This window comes from Alosa pseudoharengus, unplaced genomic scaffold (genome assembly GCF_046254945.1).
Source record: "Alosa pseudoharengus isolate Yale_2024_CS ecotype anadromous, Long Island Sound unplaced genomic scaffold, YU_APseudo_1.1 YU_APseudo_1.1_scf_24, whole genome shotgun sequence".
Classification (NCBI taxonomy): Eukaryota; Metazoa; Chordata; class Actinopteri; order Clupeiformes; family Clupeidae; genus Alosa; species Alosa pseudoharengus.
In genome coordinates, this window is record NW_027468689.1 from 17,572,472 (window position 1) to 17,592,594 (window position 20,123).

The 20,123-nt window shown below is 43.3% G+C and overlaps 1 protein-coding gene across 1 annotated transcript in view; it reads right to left on the reverse strand.

Moving 5' to 3' along the window:
- Positions 1-1,662: 1,662 nt before the first annotated feature.
- The window catches only part of LOC143142429 (interleukin-5 receptor subunit alpha-like), a 42,743-nt gene continuing 24,282 nt past the window's right edge, over positions 1,663-20,123 (reverse strand). Inside the window, exon 9 of the mRNA XM_076303296.1 lies at positions 1,663-3,076. Within this exon, the coding sequence (XP_076159411.1) occupies positions 2,963-3,076 (114 nt within the window). The 3' untranslated portion in view covers positions 1,663-2,962. The remainder of the gene's footprint in view (positions 3,077-20,123) is intronic.

Here is a 20,123-nt window from a genome sequence, read left to right on the forward strand (position 1 = left end):
GACACTCCACCACAAGACAAAGATGGCTGCTATCCCCCATTCATAATCATTACAATCTATTCTGAACCCATATATGTCATGGGAACACACCAACCCAAAACAAAGACATCAACTCTGACCATATACATGAGACATAGTCTGGGAGACCATTCAGACACTCTGACCAAAACAAACCCGGAAGGGACGGTGACATATTCTGTAGGCCTAGCTGAGGCTGCAGGACAGGGCTGAGGGGATGGTTGATCTAGCCCAGTGGTTCTCAACCATTTTTCAGGGATGTACCCCCTGTGAAATATTTTTTCAGCCAAGTACCCCCTAACCAGCGCAAAGCATTTCTAGTTGAGAGAAAAAGACTAGAGCACTGTGCCATCAGTGTCTAATTTATTAAACTTTGGAACTGATAAATACATACAAAATTCAAACATTTAAAAAAACAAACTATTTACATTTATTGCAAATGATTGTATATTTAGCAAATGATATATATATATTTTAAAATCTCACATACCTCCTGGAGTGCCTTCAGGTACCCCCATTTGAGAACCACTGATCTAGCCAATACCCTGACATATGTCAAACATTTTTTGAAGGGGGTGATTGATCTATACCTGACAGTGAAGTTGTGAGTCAATTATGAGGCAATAATTGTGCACCTTGAAAGGGATGCACCACCAACAACCCAAAGCCAATCAATGTTGAAATGTTAACTATATGAAATATTGTAAATTAACTTCCTTCCTGACAATGCTATGTGTCACCATACAGATGCAATTTAAAAACAGTGCGAACATAGCCTCAATAGGTCTTCTTTGTTCATGTATTTATTTCTCATCATTTGTGGTATTATTTAATGCATGCCTTCTCATCAGCAAAGACCTGTCACTTATCAGCGGTGGTCACTGCAAGCTTGTGCAAGATTAGACATAAACCATATCAACACAGGCTTTCTCTTATCTCATGAGCTGCCATTTGCAGTAACACAAGCTTTGTGAATAAAGGCAACGCAAGGTTGTAACAACTGAGGTAAAACATTTTTTTTTTGTTCCAGGAACTACTGTATGTGGCATGAATGGGATGCCATTGTTTCTGTCATAATACATGCATGCACACACACACACACAGTTTTACCTCAAGTTGCTACAACCAGCAGCTAACATAGCCAGGCAGCTACAGCACTACACTCTACACTGTGAGAATGTACATGGCGACTCATGATCGACAATGCATAACAAACTACTCCACAAGAATACTCCATATCTTGATTATCTTTTGAGTTGTGCATGTACAAAATGTTCAGCACTATTTCAATAAAGTCCATTACAAACAAATAATCCATATCTCCATTAATTATGTTCAGTTCAGTAACTGGTTCAGTTGAAAATGTGTAACAGTGTAGGGTTGTAAACTATGCCTAGCTCGTACTTTGTAGCTTACACTGAAGAAGAGAAAGTGACCCAAAAGGTTGCTCCCATAGTTTCGCATGAACCATTAACTTTGCAACAGTAATCACTCATACAAGGTCAGTCCTTGGTCAGTGAAACACAGTGTGAGTCATTCAGAAACTGGACACCACTGACTCTAAACACTGTCTTGAACTTGAACATGAACGTCTGAGTGAAAGAAAAAAAACATGAAGTAAAACAACTTTATGAATGTCAAAAATATACCTGGGTAATTTATTTTAAGTGCTCTTCAAGAGCCTTTTGATTGTAGAAAGAAAGAAAGAAAAATAGACACAATTTTTTGTAATTCACATTTTAGTGCTGTAAATACTAACACTCTAATACACATTGCAATTCTTCAAAGTATACACAGTTAATTAAACATTACACACATCTTATTGAGGCATGTCTTCAAGGCCAGTAAAAAAAGCTAAAAACAGATATGTACAGTAGGCCTACAGAAACAGACAACCTTATATTTTTAATTATTCAGATTTTATTTCTAGTTAGATATTTGTAACAGTCTACAGAACAATGGCCAATTCAGAGACAGCTTGTCAATGCTGTTTAACACCACACCTAAAACATTTCATTTGACAGTTGATGAATTGATAGCCTAATGTTAACCGCAACCGCGAATAGCGTCCGCGAGTAGAGACCCTTTTGTGTTCTAATACAGTTGCATTACCATCTGGGCTCTTACATGCATGTTGCTAACTTTACCTTTCTAACAAATCTTATCTCCGCAATTGACTTTGTTGTGATAAGAGCAAAGTTTATTTGCATGCATGAGTAGCCTATTAAACTTAATTTGTGCTGTGTTGTTGATAATGATAACCTTTAGTGAACACTGAGCTGAACTGTCATTCTGTGCTGCAACACTCTTAGAAGCCTAGGCTACAGGTGTGTGTGTGAGTGAGAGCGGGACAAGGAGAGGCTATGTGAGTTTCTGCCGCTGCATGTAGCTTAACGAAAGAGGACCATATCTACATGAAATAGCAACACAATAGAAACGTAATAGCCTATGTGGTGGTCACAGGAGGGCACAGATTTCATTTGAGGTGGCATCGCCCCCTTTTGGCCCACCCTAGCGCTGGCTCTGCATCTTTTGGCGTACTGATTTGGGACAGTCACATGATTTTTTTCTTGCTTGACATGGCCTGGCCTGTTGCTTGGCCCCTTCATTGCAGCTTGCAGCTTTATTTTAGGCTTTATTGGATATTTGTGTTACACTTCTAGGCACATAGTTACTATTTCTTCTTAGCTGCTTAATTGCTCCGTTACAATTCAAGACAGTCACTGGCAAACAGAAAACACTATGGAAGCATAATCCCAGTTAAACACCATACGTCAAAAAGCCACGTTTCAAAGCCCCACGTTTCCTTTTCCGCTATTCTTATTACACTTTCTAACTTGAGAAGAGACACGTTTTAAATAGGAAAATTACTGGAAATCTTGGTTATGTGACCATTTTCGGCCGCATGGATGAAGGCGTGAGCGGCTCGAGGTGGTAGGCCTACTCAAAATATTACTTCAAGGTTGGCAGGTCTGCACCAGCACTCCTCTTCCTCCTCACCCCCATCCTCTTTTACTTCCACCTCAGTGACCTCTTCCACACATTTGTGTGATATGATCTATTGGGCAATAACCAAAAACAAATAAGAATGTTTAACAAGCTTAGCCAACATTTTACACCTAACTCAACTAAATGTTACATGCAAAATCATTAACCGTTTCATGCTTGAAGCACTGAGGGCTTGATGTACAAAGACAGCGCTAATAGCACAACTGTGGTCATTTCTAGGCGCAGAAAGCAAACGTTTGTGCCTTGCCATATTGTGTGGAATTTATTAAGCTTTCACTTTATTGCGTAAACATCGCTCCTCACCGCCTGTCACCGGCCTCTATAGTAATTTGCGGTCCCCATAGCTGAACAGTATAATTCAACCACAAGTGCAGTTGAATGGTTTAACCGATGACACATTGAAAAGAATAAAATGTTTAGCGATCATACATGATAATAAGATGTCAACAAGCAGGGACATAGCAGTACTAGTAGTAGTTCTACTCCACTTAATACTTAAAGTTTAAATAGTTAAATAAAAAATACTTAAAGGTCCCATGTGTAAGAACTTCTCCCATCTAGTGTTTAAGGATTATATTGCAACCTACTGTAATAGCACTACGGTAGCAGTCGCACATCAAAAACATAACACCCAATTCACACCAAAGATCCGCGTTGAGACGAAACCGTCACAGGAGTTGCAGTGGCTTGAATTAAATGGTGAACGTCGTTGCCAGCTGTTGCAAGCAGTCGCAAAGCATTTAAGGTTACCATATCTAGTTTGTTGCGAATCTACCTAGATGATGGCCCTAGTTCCGGACTTTTAAATAGGTGTGTCAAAACATAAACTTTTCTCTTTTGTCATTGCTTGTGTGTGATGCCAATGAAACACACTTTCGGACATGGAATAAATAATTTAATTTTGCCTGTTAACCAAGCTAGTTAGCTAACGTTAGCACAGTAAACTGAAAGTGAATGGGAATGGCTAGTGATGTTCGCTAACTAGATAGCAGCTAAGGACGTTGGTTAAACTTGTACATTGTTGCAAATGAACCTGAAATAACATACATTCAGCAACTTTGTGGTAGTCTGCTAGTTCTAGAAAAACTATGGTAGGTTAGTTTATCAACCGTCTCTGGGTCTAGAGCCTTTGAACAGGTGACTGTGCACAAGAGCTTTGCTGAGACAGTGACAGATCACAAAGTTATTTTTTCTCTTTATTTGTTTTGTTGGAAAATACAATGCCAATGTCGGAATGTTATGAAGACATGTAGCTTGTAGAAAATGGGTTCATAACTTACATCGCTGAATGTAGGGAAATTCAGCAGATGAATCCAAGAAAGTTTTCTTTGCATGCCAAATACGGTAGCCTAGAAATCTAGACGCGCCCCTAGCGCTAGTCTAGCAACTCTCCGTTGGCTTGTGAGCTCCAGAAATCGAAACTCAATCAGGCCAATGAAATTGTGTATAGAGTCGTTAGGTGGGCTTAACATAATGATTGATGGCCGAGTTGCAAAGGTTTGGCTTGAATTCCCTGCTACTTGAAAACAAATAAGATGAATGTTGCTGTTGGCGAACAGTGTGACACGAGTTAAGCTTTTATTAAGTTGGCAAACGTTTGAACTAGCCAACTAGCTCCGCTGGTGGGAAACACATGGGACTCATAGCGCTGCCGCTGTCCTATTGCGTGCAGAGGGAATTTGAAAGACAACTGATTATCACGCCCCTCGGACTGAGCACTGCGAACGGTGAGTGCCCAGACCCTACATTTTAATGTGGGTCTGGCTCGTCAGGCTACAAAGACGGTGCTGTATTTCACAAATGTCCCTAGCCGGTCACCGTTTTATTTTAAAATGGTGCACGTAGATGTATATGTATATGTAAATGCAGATTTCTAAGCCCATAGGTATGCTTCGAATTGGTGGTGGTGGTAATTACCGTATTTTCCAGACTATAAGTCGCACCGGAGTATAAGTCGCACCAGTCAAAAAATGTGTCATGAAGATGAAAAAAACATATATATAAATATATATATGTTGCACCTGAGTCGCAGGACCAGCCAAACTATGAAAAAAAGTGCGACTTATAGTCCGGAAAATACGGTAAACATGAATGAGGCCACATTTATGAATGGGAAATGTTAATATAGCTAACAAACAACTGAAAACGTTCCACACTGTCCCTAAACTATGTGTAGCCCATAGGAGCACTTTGTACACTTTTTCTGATACATTAGATAATTTCCCCCTCCTCCACCTCCCCCCTCTCTGTTTGCGCACATTCATGGTCAGGCTTTAGGGCCCAGCGGGATTGTGGTTTGGTTAATGAAATCTCAGTTAGGCCTTAAAATGTCATATCCATAAATCGCCTGAGTAGTCTACATTATGCGTTTTGTTTGACTTTGTTTATTTAGTGTTTTGTTGTGAAACATCTTTGCTGTGTGGCGTGTCTTATTGGTTGGTACTATCACTACATCTATGGGCCTCAGTATTAGCTGTTGAGTACCATCCTGATTATATTGGGCTGAAGTCCTTGACTATTGCACATTTGCACAGTGTATTGTCTGACTGTTGAATGTTATTTATAGTCTTTTAATAGTATTTCAGTAATTTACTACTGTTTGCATAACAGAATCCTGACATGTAGCCGTCCTACCACATACTCGTTGGACCCTATACCTACAGGCCTACTTCAGTCCATCAGCCCGACCATCACACATTACATTACATTTAGCAGACACTTCTTGATCAAAGTGACTTACATATGTCAGCTATATTACAAGGAATCACATTGTCCCCGGAGCAACTTGGGGTTAAGTGCCTTGCTCAAGGGCACAACGGTGGAAGCCGGGAATTGAAGCGTCAACTTTCAGGCTACTGCACGCTAGCCCAGCTCCTTAACCACTACACTACCACCGCCCCCCGGACCACACCAACTATCACACATGTGATAAATTCTACGCCATCCTCTGGCACATTTCCAACATCATTCAAAATGGCCCAGGTAACAGTCATGTGGAGTGTCCAGTCGCCGGGGTGAACACTGTGATGGCATGGTATTCGAACGAGACATATTTGTTTGAAGGTAGCAGCGGAGTGAATTTCCATTTGTTGGAAATTAACAGGCCCGTCCCACCTCCTCGTCCAGATGGGCGATGGGTGGGAGAGTGTAAAGTTAGTGGAGAGGGCAGCCGGGGTGGCAGTGTTCTCTGGTTTGATCCAAGTCTCAGTGAAAGCGAAGAATCCCAAAGAAAGGTGGTTGGCATAGCCAGCCATGAAATCAGTTTTGTTGACTGTGGATTGACAGTTCCACAAGCCCTTGGAGAGGGAGGTTTTTGTGGGTGAGGACTGTTTAAGTGGCTGGAGGTTAACCAGATGTCTGCTCGTTTTGGCATGATGGCGTTTTCGGCGATGGGCTGTGATAACAGATATGGAGGAACAGTGCATTTTTACCTTTGCCGGGGCCTGAGCTCGGTGAACTTGCACAGGTAAACTTAATCGACTTGACCACGTCCGTCAGCGTGAATCAGCGTAGACCACCCTCTGATGTTACACAGGGTTTTCTAACATAAAGGTTTAGATTTTGACGGAGCACCGACATGTTCCTTTCTCTGCTTTTACCTCATAGGCCTAATAAAAAATAGCTTACACTTACACAAAGATAATGGCAAACTATTCTGCCAAACAATACCTGTTACGACCAGTGTTGCCACAGTTACCTTGAAAAAGTAATCTGATTACTGATTACTGATTACTCCTTTAAAAAGTAACTTAGTTACTTTACTGATTACTTGATTTTAAAAGTAACTATGTTAGATTACAAGTTACTTTTTTAGTTACTTTCAGTAGCTGCCGACAACACCCCCAACGCCTCAACATAAAAATGATAACCGGTTTTGCCAATACTCACTATACTGGAAGTGCATTTTAACAGCAATGTATAGCAGACATCCCAACCTAACCTACTTAGATACTGAAATTCAGATGTTTGTTCAATAATGTCTAAGTACACCAAATATTGAAGGCCTATTGATAGAAATTGTTATAGTAAAATATGTAGATTTTTTTTCATGTAGCCTTGGCAACTAGCCATCTTGTAGCCTATAGGCCTGAGTAATATGCAAATGAAATTACACTTGTTAAACTCACCTCAACAAGTCTTTTGCAATCATTTAACCCGCCGTGAGCAATGCTAAAGTTGCTGTTACAAACAGTGCAGTGTGCAAGATTATCATTATGTTTTAATCTTTTAAGACAATTGGGTACACTTTTGTGTAGTCTGACGTGAAATGGGTCTTTTTGAGGGGCACTGACGCTGCCATAACGCTTCTGTTCCTAGATACACTGACTGAACTGATTAATTATGTTTGGGAGAAAAGAGATATAAGCACTTACACTGAAAACAGATTGGTTGATTTAGCAAAACCGACCAGGATGCTCTCTGTCTTGGATGCGCTGCAGGCACAAACGCACCACTCCTCTCTCTCTCCCTCTCCGTTGTGTGCGCATTAAGCTATGCACACGCGATTTGAAGCAAAGATTCTAGAATCTTTGATTTGAAGTCCGGTCTGGCTTGCGTGCTCTTGTTCGCTCTAGGTTCCGGGAGATTTTATGTAATTTGCGGGCGTCAGGAAGCCGCTATCAATATGTGGGAGACTCCCAAAACTTCGGGAGACTTGGGATGTCTAGCTAGACAGCACTTTGTCGCCAGCACAGAATGTACAATGTACCTTAACGTTGTCATGTTTAGCTGACACAAACTCAAAGTAATGACTGATGAAATGTGCATCTCTCTCTCTCCCTCCATTGTTGTTTTCGTTTGTGTCGCTGCACGTGAATTGTCCTCATGCTGAAAACGTGAGCACAGCCTACATGACATTAATCCCCAAGACAAGAAGAAAGCAAAGAACAGGACAAAAATAGTAACGCACAGTAACTTAGATAAGTAACTTTAATCTGATTACTGGTTTGTAAACAGTAGCGCGTTAGATTACTCGTTACTGAAAAAAGTGGTAAAAATAGACTAACGCGTTACTAAGTAACGCGTTACTGGCATCACTGGTTACGACCCTCTGGCCGGTAACGAGAACGTAAGTTATGTCCATAACTATGGATCTATGAGACCGACCGATGACCGTCACCACGGTCTACACCTTGAATGATGCCATCCTTCTACCTTTTCTCGAGACCATTATATCAACAATGTCATGTGACTGACCTGGAGGCTGTCCCGCAGTAATATAATGCATTCAGGGACATGCCTCTTCCTCTTGCCTGGAACGCCTCAGCTTGTTCCGAGCGACAAGAGATGGTGACGGTCATCGGTCGGTCTCATAGATCCACAGTTATGGACATAACTTACGATCTATTTCCACCTCCCTCAGACTGTCACCACGGTCTACACCTTGGATGACTAATCCCAACAGTGTCGCGAGGACAGAAGACTACTCATCACCAGTCAGGTCGGCCACCAACATAACAGTGGAGCCGATAGTGGCAGATGTCACATTGACTCATTAAAGTCTGGCAGGGATCCATGGAGTACTCCAGGATGCTGCTGCACATGCCACCAAGAGCAACCCCTTTCAATGGTACCCACGAGACGGCCGTACTCCGTGTGGAATGAGCCGCCAGGCTTTAAGGGATTAGGAAACGCTGCCCAGAGAAGGCCTGAAAAATTGTCTCCACCAATTGGTGGGTCAAACGGTGTGTAGACACTGGGTGAATCAGCTACTCACTCCCATAGCACCGAAAGCTGTGTGTGTGCGCCTGTCAACGCAGCCACGTGTGATCAACACAAGCTCCCAATGCCTTGACTGGGCATAGAGCATTAAGAGCCCCTTCAGCTTGGCAAGCTGGCTCAGGGAAAAATAGCTCCAGTTCAATGACATGGTTAACTGACTGAGGGTTCATCCCCTAAGGGAAGAATAATGGTTGCCACCTCAAGCATATAGTACTCATGGAGGGTGCACATAGCTCACTTGCCATCTTGGCAGAGCATGTGGCCAAAGATGCAGTTTTATTTTTGCAGGTGGCCAAACATGCAGTTTTATGCAACACAAACTTGATGCCCCAGGGGTCCACCTGGGGTTGCACTCAAAGGCCTCACCACCCAGGGGAGGTTGCAGGATTGAGCTCTCAAAAATCTGCCTGGATGCAGGTAGTCAGCTTTTTCAGAAACTGCGACCCCATAGGGTCTTCTCCAACAGACAAACCTTCTACAGTGCCATGGGACACCAAGGCATAGACTTACAGGATACTGGATCAGCTGCCCTTCCCACATCCCAAAGGGAGTGAAGAAAGTATAGCACCAAGCATTGGATGTCACTGGATCTAACTCCAGGCCCTGCCACCATGAGGAGAACAATTCCCATCTCTGCTGGAAATGCTTGGCAATACTCATGGGCTCAGTTACAGTCAGTTTTAACCCTGAGAAGGGCTGAGGATAGCGGGACCAGATGACAGCTTGACTGGAATTCGAGATTTCGAGCTTCTGGCACTGCTTTGAGTGAGGCCAGGCATGGAAATGTCCACAGCCGAGGTTTCTGAGTAACTTAGCAGCCACGCTGAGCCCTTAAGCCCGCTTTGTGGTTGATATGGTACATAGCAGCAGAGCTGTCTGTCCGCACAAAGACATGCTTGCCCTGTATACAAGAGAAGAGAGCCCTCAGGGTGAAATGCACTGCCCCCCAGCTCCAGAAGACTGATGTGCCCCGTGTTCCATCGGGGCTCGCAGAGACCGCTCACAGTTCTGCCCTCCCAAACTGCTCCCCCGACTGTCTGGCAGGTATCTATTGACACAAATATACTAGACTGCCCAAGTTCTTGTACACACATCCTGCTGCCCAGTCATAGGGGCAGAGCTTGCAAACATGACCATCCCATGTGGAATCTTAACATGCCTGTTTTTCCCATGAATGCCGGTTTGAGGCAGTCAGCCAGTGCTGCAGAGATCTGGCTCTGAAGAAACTGTGTGGGAACACCATCTCTGCTGCAGAGATCATCCCCTGGATTCTCTAAAAGCCAATCGAATCTAATGTTTGCTGAGGCAAATATCATGTAGGACTGCCAGAACTCTTGCTATCCTTTAAGGGGTAAGAGTGGCCCTCATTGTGAGTGGGTTCAGGTGGAGCCCTAAAAGACTGCCTCCTGAATTGGTTGAAGGTTTCTTTCCTTCAGTTGAGTTTTAGCTGAGGGACTGAACATGGTACAGCACAGTGTCTGTGTAGTACATGACCTGTACCCAAAAAGTGTAAGATTTGATGTACGTGTTGACGCGCCGGAGGACCAAGAAGGGGCTGAGCCTGCCCCTCCCGTTTTGGAAACAAGGAAATATGCTGAGTAAAAGGCAGCCTGCTGTTCGCTTAGACTTTACTGTGACAATGGCGCCCCTCTGAAATGGCGTTGCTATTTCCTCTGCCAAAGTATTTGCCTGGACTGAGGCCCCTTACTGTTATAGGGACCCTAAAACAAGATGGAGGCCGAAATTGGAAACTCCAATGGGTGGGGGAGTGGCAACGTAGTGGCCAAATAGCTGGGCCAGCCAGCAGCAGCCCCCAGCCCGACAAGCCTCCTAGTCAATATGAGGACATGGCCATTCCAATATCACGGGTGAGTTAGGAATGGGTAGACAGCAGCATCCAACAAGTTCTTGGTGTCTGGACCACTAGCGCTACCAGACGTTCTGATACAGTAGCTGCTAACAAAACAGCCAAAGCAGTCTCAGCACAGGCTTCACTATACACATTGTCACTAGCAGACCCAGAGCTCTGAAGCTGGAAGGAACCAAAGTTAAGCAAAAACCCAGCTACATCCGGCCTCTCTTCTCAATAGGAGAGCCAGTGTACAGAGGAAGATGGACTCTGTATCAGCCATATGTGGTTCCTGGAAAGGTGGCAGGTGGACAGGGAAAGTTCCTGCTGCCTAACCTGCCATGGATGGAGCTGGCCCTTGGGAGTGAGCGTCCCCTGGCCACTCAGTCAATCAGGCCCCAAATAGAGGCCGGAATCTTTAACTGCATATTCCCCTACTAATTACCTAGAGGGGGGAATTAAGCTACGGCCCTCTATGGCTCTTTTCCTCCTATACCTATAGGAGTGCACACAATGCTGTCTGCGTGAGTGACGATCATGGATACTGTCCTGCTCTCCATCACAGGTGGGAGGAGGAACAGTCACTGCATGGGGATGTTCAACCAGGCCAGGCCACACTCCTCAAATGGTCGATACCAGCCGGACATGGGCATTCCACATCTTCTGTGAGATGCACTTTGCCCAAACATGGTTAACACTTCCTGGGCCCTATTTTAATGGTCTAAAACGGAGTGTCTTTGCGCAAAACGCAATTCACTTTGTGGGCGGATCTCGGGCGCTGATGCTATTTTACCGGCGGGATATTTGACTGTTGCGCCCGACGCAAATCTAAAATGGGGTTGTCTGAAGTAGCTACATTAATCATGGGTGTGGTTTGGGCGTAACGTGCAATAAACCAATCAGAGCGTCATCTCACATTCCCTTTAACAACAGACACGCTTGTTCCATAGCTGATTGCTATTATGGTGGCGTATTTGCCAGGCGCAGCCAGGAGCGTTCACAGCGCTATAATCACTGTTCAGTTGGGAACAGTTAGCTATTGATTTTTCATCTTGACAAAATGTAATACAGAATTGTCACAAAGACATACTTTCCGATGTTTTGGGATCGATCATTCTCACTGAATCACGAGGTTATGAATGCATGGTGATATATTTGCAATGTACAATGTAATCTAACATTACCTCTCTATAGACAATGCATATCTTCTGTCAGTTAATCTCTTCTCTCCCGTGCTGCCGCTGGGGCATTTGGGTTAAATGGCATCGGCATGCAGTTCAACATCACGTCTCCTTAAGTCCTCTAACATTTCCTAATTTATGTCATCAACACATCAGTGATTCGTGAAAATGTGTACGCTAGATTTATGCCTATTTTTTCACATGGACACCACACTGATTTCCCTCGAGTGGTAATATTTTTCTTTGAAATTATGTATGGTTTACAGAAATGGGAACTACATTGTATAGATGAGAGGAGCTAAGTGTGCGTTGCGCAGCACAGGCGGCCAAGCAAGGGCTTCGTTTAAGTTGACCTAACTTTCAACTCTGCACAGTATCCCATTAACTGCGTGACAGTAGACTATTTACAATATTTTCTGTAAAGCAGAGTTTGTAAACACGTTATCATCAACTTAATTCACGCACAACATTTATTTGAGCAGGAGAGAAAATAACAATGAATGGATGCAGCAACTACAGAAATTGTAACCATACTTGCTGCTTTCTTGTACTATCTGTTGCTGGTTAACAGCACATGAAAGGCTGATTTAAGCTAATTCACTAACTCAAGACTTCAAGGCCATCATGGATATAAAACGTTTTTTGAAAATAACGAAAGGATGGAGGGAACATAGCAAAGCGTGGAGTTATTTCAGATGGGCTACAACAAGGTAGGCAAAATTATGGTGCTTAAAACCTTACACAACGGTAAATTGGAACAAAACTAAAAGTAACTTTAGCCTTTATAGGGCTGTAGCCTATAAAGTTGTCCAGATTAATAGGTCGTAATTAGGCGTTGTTGTAAAGATATTGCATGTAGATGTTGTACTATATAGGCCTAGGGTACTAAATATTTAGGTCACCAATGCACGAACAAAACCGGGAAATGGAAAAATATTATCAAGGCTTTGAATGTTTCCGTCTGTGCACGGGGGTGTCTGTAGATTGGTGTGCAACGCATTCATTCATGCAGGCCTGTGGTCATGCATGCGCCCTTAAAATAGCATCTGCATTTTCGCCACAGACTTTAGACCAGGGAGTTCCTGGTCTGTGGCGGAATTGTTTTCTGAAACTGCAAAATATCAACAGTGAACGTTTGCGCCGGAACACGCCCCGTCTTTTCGCTGAACCGCCCCCGTGGGCGCAATCGAATTCCCTAATTTACAGGCATGTACCTGTGGAGGGAAAATAGAGATAGAGCTAGAAGATAGAGCCCCCTGTCTGTCTATGATTGTCTATAGTATTGTCAGACGGTAACAGAACCCTTTTACCACTGCACCATTGCTGTGAATGGTTCCAAACATAACCTAGCCCAGCTGCACACAGTAATTTGACACTGAGTCACTGGCCCACAAGAACAGAGGTTACGGGAGATGTTAGAGTATTAATGTTAGAGTATTAAGTGTAACATTAAAATATTGTAAACTTAATCCCACATGGATTACATCCCAGCAGCCACGTGACTGTCATTGTGTGACTTCTTTCCGGCGGTCATGTGACTTTATGTCATCGTGTGACTTCTTTTCAGCGGTCATGTGACTGTCATTGTGTGATTGTCACGCAGTCATGCGACTTCATGTCATCAAGAGACCACACATCTCTTGTGTTTAAATTAGTTATTTCCTGTTGCATTGATTACAGCTAACAATGGCATTTGGATGAATACCAGAACTTCTTGCACCTCGTCATCCCGGCTAATCCCATTAACTATTTTAAAAGATTGTAAACTCAAAGTTAAATAAACTCACCACTCATGTATGTGTACATACACGGGTGAAATACAACCTCCACTCACAAGAACGTATGAGGGAAACATAGCAACCAATTTAACAGCTGCGCACAGTGTAAAGGGGGGGGGGGTATAGACCCTGACGAAAAATATGAACAGTTACAATTACATCACACACACCTCCACTCTTGTATGTGAACATACAAAGGGGCAATAGACATCCACTCCTGCACACGGATGTGCGAGGGGAATATAGCAACAATCTCACCAGTTGCGCACAACAGTTAAGGGACATAGTAATTTAAGCAAACAAAAGGGCTTTGCACCTCCGGTGCTTGGGCCCTAACGCTGGAAAACGAAGTAAAGTGAATCTTCTCCCACCACATGTGAACACACCGTCTAGGATGGCAGAGCCTAAATGACTCATTGTGCAGGAACACACTAAACTGGAGAACAAACTTCTTCTACTGCATGTGAACACACCATTTAGGATGGGAGAACAGAAAGACTCTGTACGCGGACGTACTGCTAGACAGGAGAACAAAGATTTCCCACTACATGTGAACACTTGGCCTGCACGCCATTTAGGCTGAGAAAACAGAAACTCTCACCATGCATGAACACACTGCCTAGGCAGACAAACATCCCCACTGCGTCTAAACGCCCTGTTTAGGCTAGTAAACAGAGAGACTTACTATGCGAGAACACACAGCTCTAGCTACTCCTGCTGCATTTGAAAAGGCCATGCCCACGCCATATAGGCCAGTAAACTGAGAGACTTACTGTGCGCGAACACACTGCTCAGACAGTGATACATACTGCCCAGTAAACTAAAAAGACTTACTGTGCGCCGAACACACTGCTTTCTTTACTCCTGCTGTATTTGAGCCGACGGTTCAGGCCGCCGGACAAAAAAGGCTTACCGTGCGCGAACGCACTGCTTAAACTGGGAAATGGGCATTCAACAAGCCGCCAGTAACGTTCTACCGTGAAGGCGAAAGTAAACGCCTCACTAGAACGAATATCAAAGGGAAAACCAGTTTGAATCCTCAGGGACCAAAGGCACCTGCACGATAACGTGGCGGATTACTGGCTTCTAAATCATACTCACCGGTCTCAGAATTGAGGCGAGAAAGGCAAAGAGGAAGAGGCATGTCCCTGAATGCATTATATTACTACGGGACAGCCTCCAGGTCAGTCACATGACATTGTTGATATAATGGTCTCGAGAAAAGGTAGAAGGATGGCATCATTCAAGGTGCAGACCGTGGTGACGGTTTGAGGGAGGTCGAAATAGATCTCTGGAGCACTCATAGAACTTTCACAGTAGAGTGTTTTCACAACGCTCTTAAGCTACGAGGGTTTCGGGAAACAGTCGCAAATCTTAAGACGTAAGAGGGACTTTAAGATGCTTTCGAGGAAACAAAAATTTTTTGGTTCTGCCCCTTCACAATTTTATCACAATATCGTAAAACCACCAATTACCAACCTTTGGTCGAAAATTCTAAAACAACAATGTTTTTTTTATACTTCAAAATGACATTTGATAAATTAACCTTACATTTTTCAATAGCCATAGGTGTGTAGATTTGGTTTTGGTTTTTGGATTTGGTTCTTACCGAGGCTTTTACTGCCTGAAATATCCGATTTTGTTTACCACTATCAGAGTTTAGTGTTGGACTGGTGGGTGCCTATTTCCAACCTTTCTCACGGCACATCAACGGTTAGAGCGAGAATTCTCATCGCAAATCAAAATTCCACTGGAGCAACAAGCGGATTTAAGTATAAGTAATGTGTATATATATATATATATATATATATATATATATATATATATATATTAGTATATATACTCTTTTGATCCCGTGAGGGAAATTTGGTCTCTGCATTTATCCCAATCCGTGAATTTGTGAAACACACTCAGCACACAGTGAGGTGAAGCCTGCTACAACAGCGGCGCTCTGGGAGCAGTGAGGGGTTAGGTGCCTTGCTCAAGGGCACTTCAGCCGTTCCTACTGGTCGGGGTTCAAACCGGCAACCCTCCGGTTACAAGTCCAAAGCGCTAACCAGTAGGCCACGGCTGCCCCAGTGTCTTCTGCTCAACGGCTGCGTGCACATCTAGTTTTGTTGGTAAACGGGAAACCCGTGTATTCGTACCAGAGGTGGAAATAGAGACTCAGAATAAGGTTTACTATTTGCATCACTATGTAATTAGAAGTGAATGCTATTTGTACCCTGGTGTAAATAGTAATGTGTGCTATTTACACCCTGGTGCATGAACTAGCTAATTGTTGCAATCAAAACGTCCTTTTAAAAACTGATTTCTTCTTCAAATTACGTGCCTTCTCTGCAGAGACGTTGGCACACATGCACACTTACACTTCTACTTATCTCTGCAAAAATGCTTTACACGTGAATAAAACCCCAGATTCCCACATATTAAACCAAGATGCTAACCACTGTGTCATCTACTACCACATCCTGATTAGAGTTTGCAGGCAGACTTATAGTAGGGTAGGAAGGTGGGGTTCACCTGCAACCGAAAGGTATATTTTTTTAACCTAGTTTTTTGTAATCCTTAAGGTGTCTAGAAAAGGAATTGTGATGTTCCCCACGCAAATTATTGTCCCATATGTGTTTTTTTGTATCATCTTTTGTTTGTCCGTGCTTGATTTTCGGCTGTAAAAAATGAAAACTTTAAATCTACATAGAATCTGAACAATACACCCTACAGACACAATCCAACCCAATTTCTTTTCGTCTTTCCATGAGGAATTGATAGATATGAGGATTGTCATGATTAGATGATGTATGGTGGTATTAAAACTCAAATAAACACCAAAAAATTTAAAAAATCTGTGACATTGGATCACTGGAACTCCTCCCCTATGGACCCTATTAATATATGTTTTCTAACTTTTGTATTTTTACAGTCTTTAAGATGTCTAATAAGCAAATGTTGATGATCCCTACTTGAAATATTGTCACATGTTGGTCCAAATGAACATCTCCCATAGTAAGGAGTTACTATTCAAACCGTTATATTGGTATTATATTTATTGAAACAAAACAGAAAACCACTCATATAGTCAAATATGTGTGTATATAGGGTATAACAAATCCCCATTAGAATAAACTGAAATAGAAAAGAGTGATTCTAATCAAAGGTCAAAAGGTCAAGGGCAATGATGTCTATACATAATACGACAGGTCTTCATAATCAATCTCTTGCTCCTTGTCTTCTTCACCATCTCCATCCATCTCCTCGACTGTTTCCTCTAGAAAGTCAGTGAGTGAAGTGGGGAGGATAGGTCCACAAGGCCACACTGGTTCCAGGGTACCCTCTTCAGTCTTTTCCCAGCCTTGACCAGGATCATGGGGCTTGGGACACCAGAATATCGGTGTGGCTGCTCTCTCGTAGATGGCCAGACGGTGGTTGACACGGTTGATCTGTGGGACCAAGTTGTCTCTGCAGTGCGGAAGCTGGGACAGATCCACCTTGGATCTGGTGGTAAGCGTCTCATCCTCTCCAATATTTTTTTTTCAGCATGATGCTGCGCACATTGTTCACAGATTTTTCACGGGCCTGGCCATACATTACACAATCTAAATGCCTCGATGTCCTCCACCACATCTGGCTCCACAGACCACTGATCACCAAGTTTTCTGAGGACATAAATAATTATAGTATTACAAAGTCACAATGTATCAATATCTATGTTCAGCATTAATTGCCATTACATGCTACAGAATATCTGACTAAAACTATTCCATTGAAGGCTGCATGGTACTTTGGATTACTCTGTAGCTTTTTCAGAGGCTTAACGTTCCCTTTGCCTCTAAAGGCACTTGTAACGTCTTCCCCTGTGAAGACGTACAGGCCGAGTATTGTTGTGCAGTAGTCTGCCCCCTAACATTCTGCCAGTTTGCTGACATTTAGGATCCGCCTGTGCTTTCTGGTCCCAATGTCGACGTAGATGGTCAGCAGGACGGATTAGGCGTGGTGTAGGAGGATGAAGAAAATGTCTGTGTCTGGAGTCCTCACCACAGCCACCTTGTGCCCCAGTTGAGCGGCATACAGCAGGTGCAGAACAATCTGGGTGTCAGTTTGTTCCTGGGTTGACTCCACCTGAGGTATCTCACATGTGGTCACCTGAAACAAGTTATTGAGTAAGGTGTGATAGTATATAGTAATACAACATTTGACCAGTTTCTCATGTATAACTTGGCTTGGCTAAATATTTCCCAAAAGTTTCTAAAAAAGAAGAATAGTGAGAAAGACTGTCAAAATACTCACATTGCCACCCGATGACTCCAACTGATATGATTTGCCTTCAACGACTACCACTGCTGTTCCACATTTCTCCAGCCGTGATGCAGATGCTTTGCTGACCCACACCTCAAGTAGCAGTTTACAGAGTTGTGTCTTGTTCTCATCATTTGCAAGGAAGAGTTTGAAGTCACTCGGCTTCCTTGTTGCAGGAACACCTATAATGTACCGCTGGGACACGCCACAACAAAATCGCTCCTGAGCTTTGACAGAATCATCATGGTAGGAGTGCTTCTTAGCCACTATATGGTCAAGGGACTGAAGACAAATTCCCTCAAATGTTGGGGGGAGGTTGAAGAGGTCAGAGAGAGACGTTGGTTGGGAGGATGAAAGAGTGCATTGCCATCCTGGATGTAGAAAGCATCTTCCATCAAGTAGTGAAGCATTGCAGCCAGTTCCTCCCAGCCTAGGCACAGCTGATGGGTTCTTCATAAGACCAACAAGGCTGCAATGCTTCACTACTTGATGGAAGATGCTCCTGAAGATGTGCCTTATCCGAAGTATGCTTTCTACATCCAGGATGGCAATGCACTCTTCCATGCATTGATGAACCTCCCACCAACGTTCGAGGGAATTTGTCTTCAGTCCCTTGACCATATGGTGGCTAAGAAGCATTTTGTCTTCTCAACAGACTGCTACCCTGATGATTCTGTCAAAGCTCAGGAGCGATTTTGTTGTGGCGTGTCCCAGCGGTACATCATAGGTGTTCCTGCAACAAGGAAGCCGAGTGACACAACTCTGTAAACTGCTACTTGAGGTGTGGGTCAGCAAAGCATCTGCATCACGGCTGGAGAAATGTGGAACAGCAGTGGTAGTCGTTGAAGGCAAATCATATCAGTTGGAGTCATCGGGTGGCAATGTGAGTATTTTGACAGTCTTTCTCACTATTCTTCTTTTTTAGAAACTTTTGGGAAATATTTAGCCAAGCCAAGTTATACATGAGAAACTGGTCAAATGTTGTATTACTATATACTATCACACCTTACTCAATAACTTGTTTCAGGTGACCACATGTGAGATACCTCAGGTGGAGTCAACCCAGGAACAAACTGACACCCAGATTGTTCTGCACCTGCTGTATGCCGCTCAACTGGGGCACAAGGTGGCTGTGGTGAGGACTCCAGACACAGACATTTTCTTCATCCTCCTACACCACGCCTAATCCGTCCTGCTGACCATCTACGTCGACATTGGGACCAGAAAGCACAGGCGGATCCTAAATGTCAGCAAACTGGCAGAATGTTAGGGGGCAGACTACTGCACAACAATACTCGGCCTGTACGTCTTCACAGGGGAAGACGTTACAAGTGCCTTTAGAGGCAAAGGGAACGTTGAGCCTCTGAAAAAGCTACAGAGTAATCCAAAGTACCATGCAGCCTTCAATAAAATAGTTTTAGTCATATATTCTGTAGCATGTAATGGCAATTAATGCTGAACATAGATATTGATACATTGTGACTTTGTAATACTATAATTATTTATGTCCTCAGAAAACTTGGTGATCAGTGGTCTGTGGAGCCAGATGTGGTGGAGGACATCGAGGCATTTAGATTGTGTAATGTATGGCCAGGCCCGTGAAAAATCTGTGAACAACGTGCACAGCATCATGCTGAAAAAAAAATATTGGAGAGGATGAGACGCTTACCACCAGATCCAAGGTGGATCTGTCCCAGCTTCCGCACTGCAGAGACAACTTGGTCCCACAGATCAACCGTGTCAACCACCGTCTGGCCATCTACGAGAGAGCAGCCACACCGATATTCTGGTGTCCCAAGCCCCATGATCCTGGTCAAGGCTGGGAAAAGACTGAAGAGGGTACCCTGGAACCAGTGTGGCCTTGTGGACCTATCCTCCCCACTTCACTCACTGACTTTCTAGAGGAAACAGTCGAGGAGATGGATGGAGATGGTGAAGAAGACAAGGAGCAAGAGATTGATTATGAAGACCTGTCGTATTATGTATAGACATCATTGCCCTTGACCTTTTGACCTTTGATTAGAATCACTCTTTTCTATTTCAGTTTATTCTAATGGGGATTTGTTATACCCTATATACACACATATTTGACTATATGAGTGGTTTTCTGTTTTGTTTCAATAAATATAATACCAATATAACGGTTTGAATAGTAACTCCTTACTATGGGAGATGTTCATTTGGACCAACATGTGACAATATTTCAAGTAGGGATCATCAACATTTGCTTATTAGACATCTTAAAGACTGTAAAAATACAAAAGTTAGAAA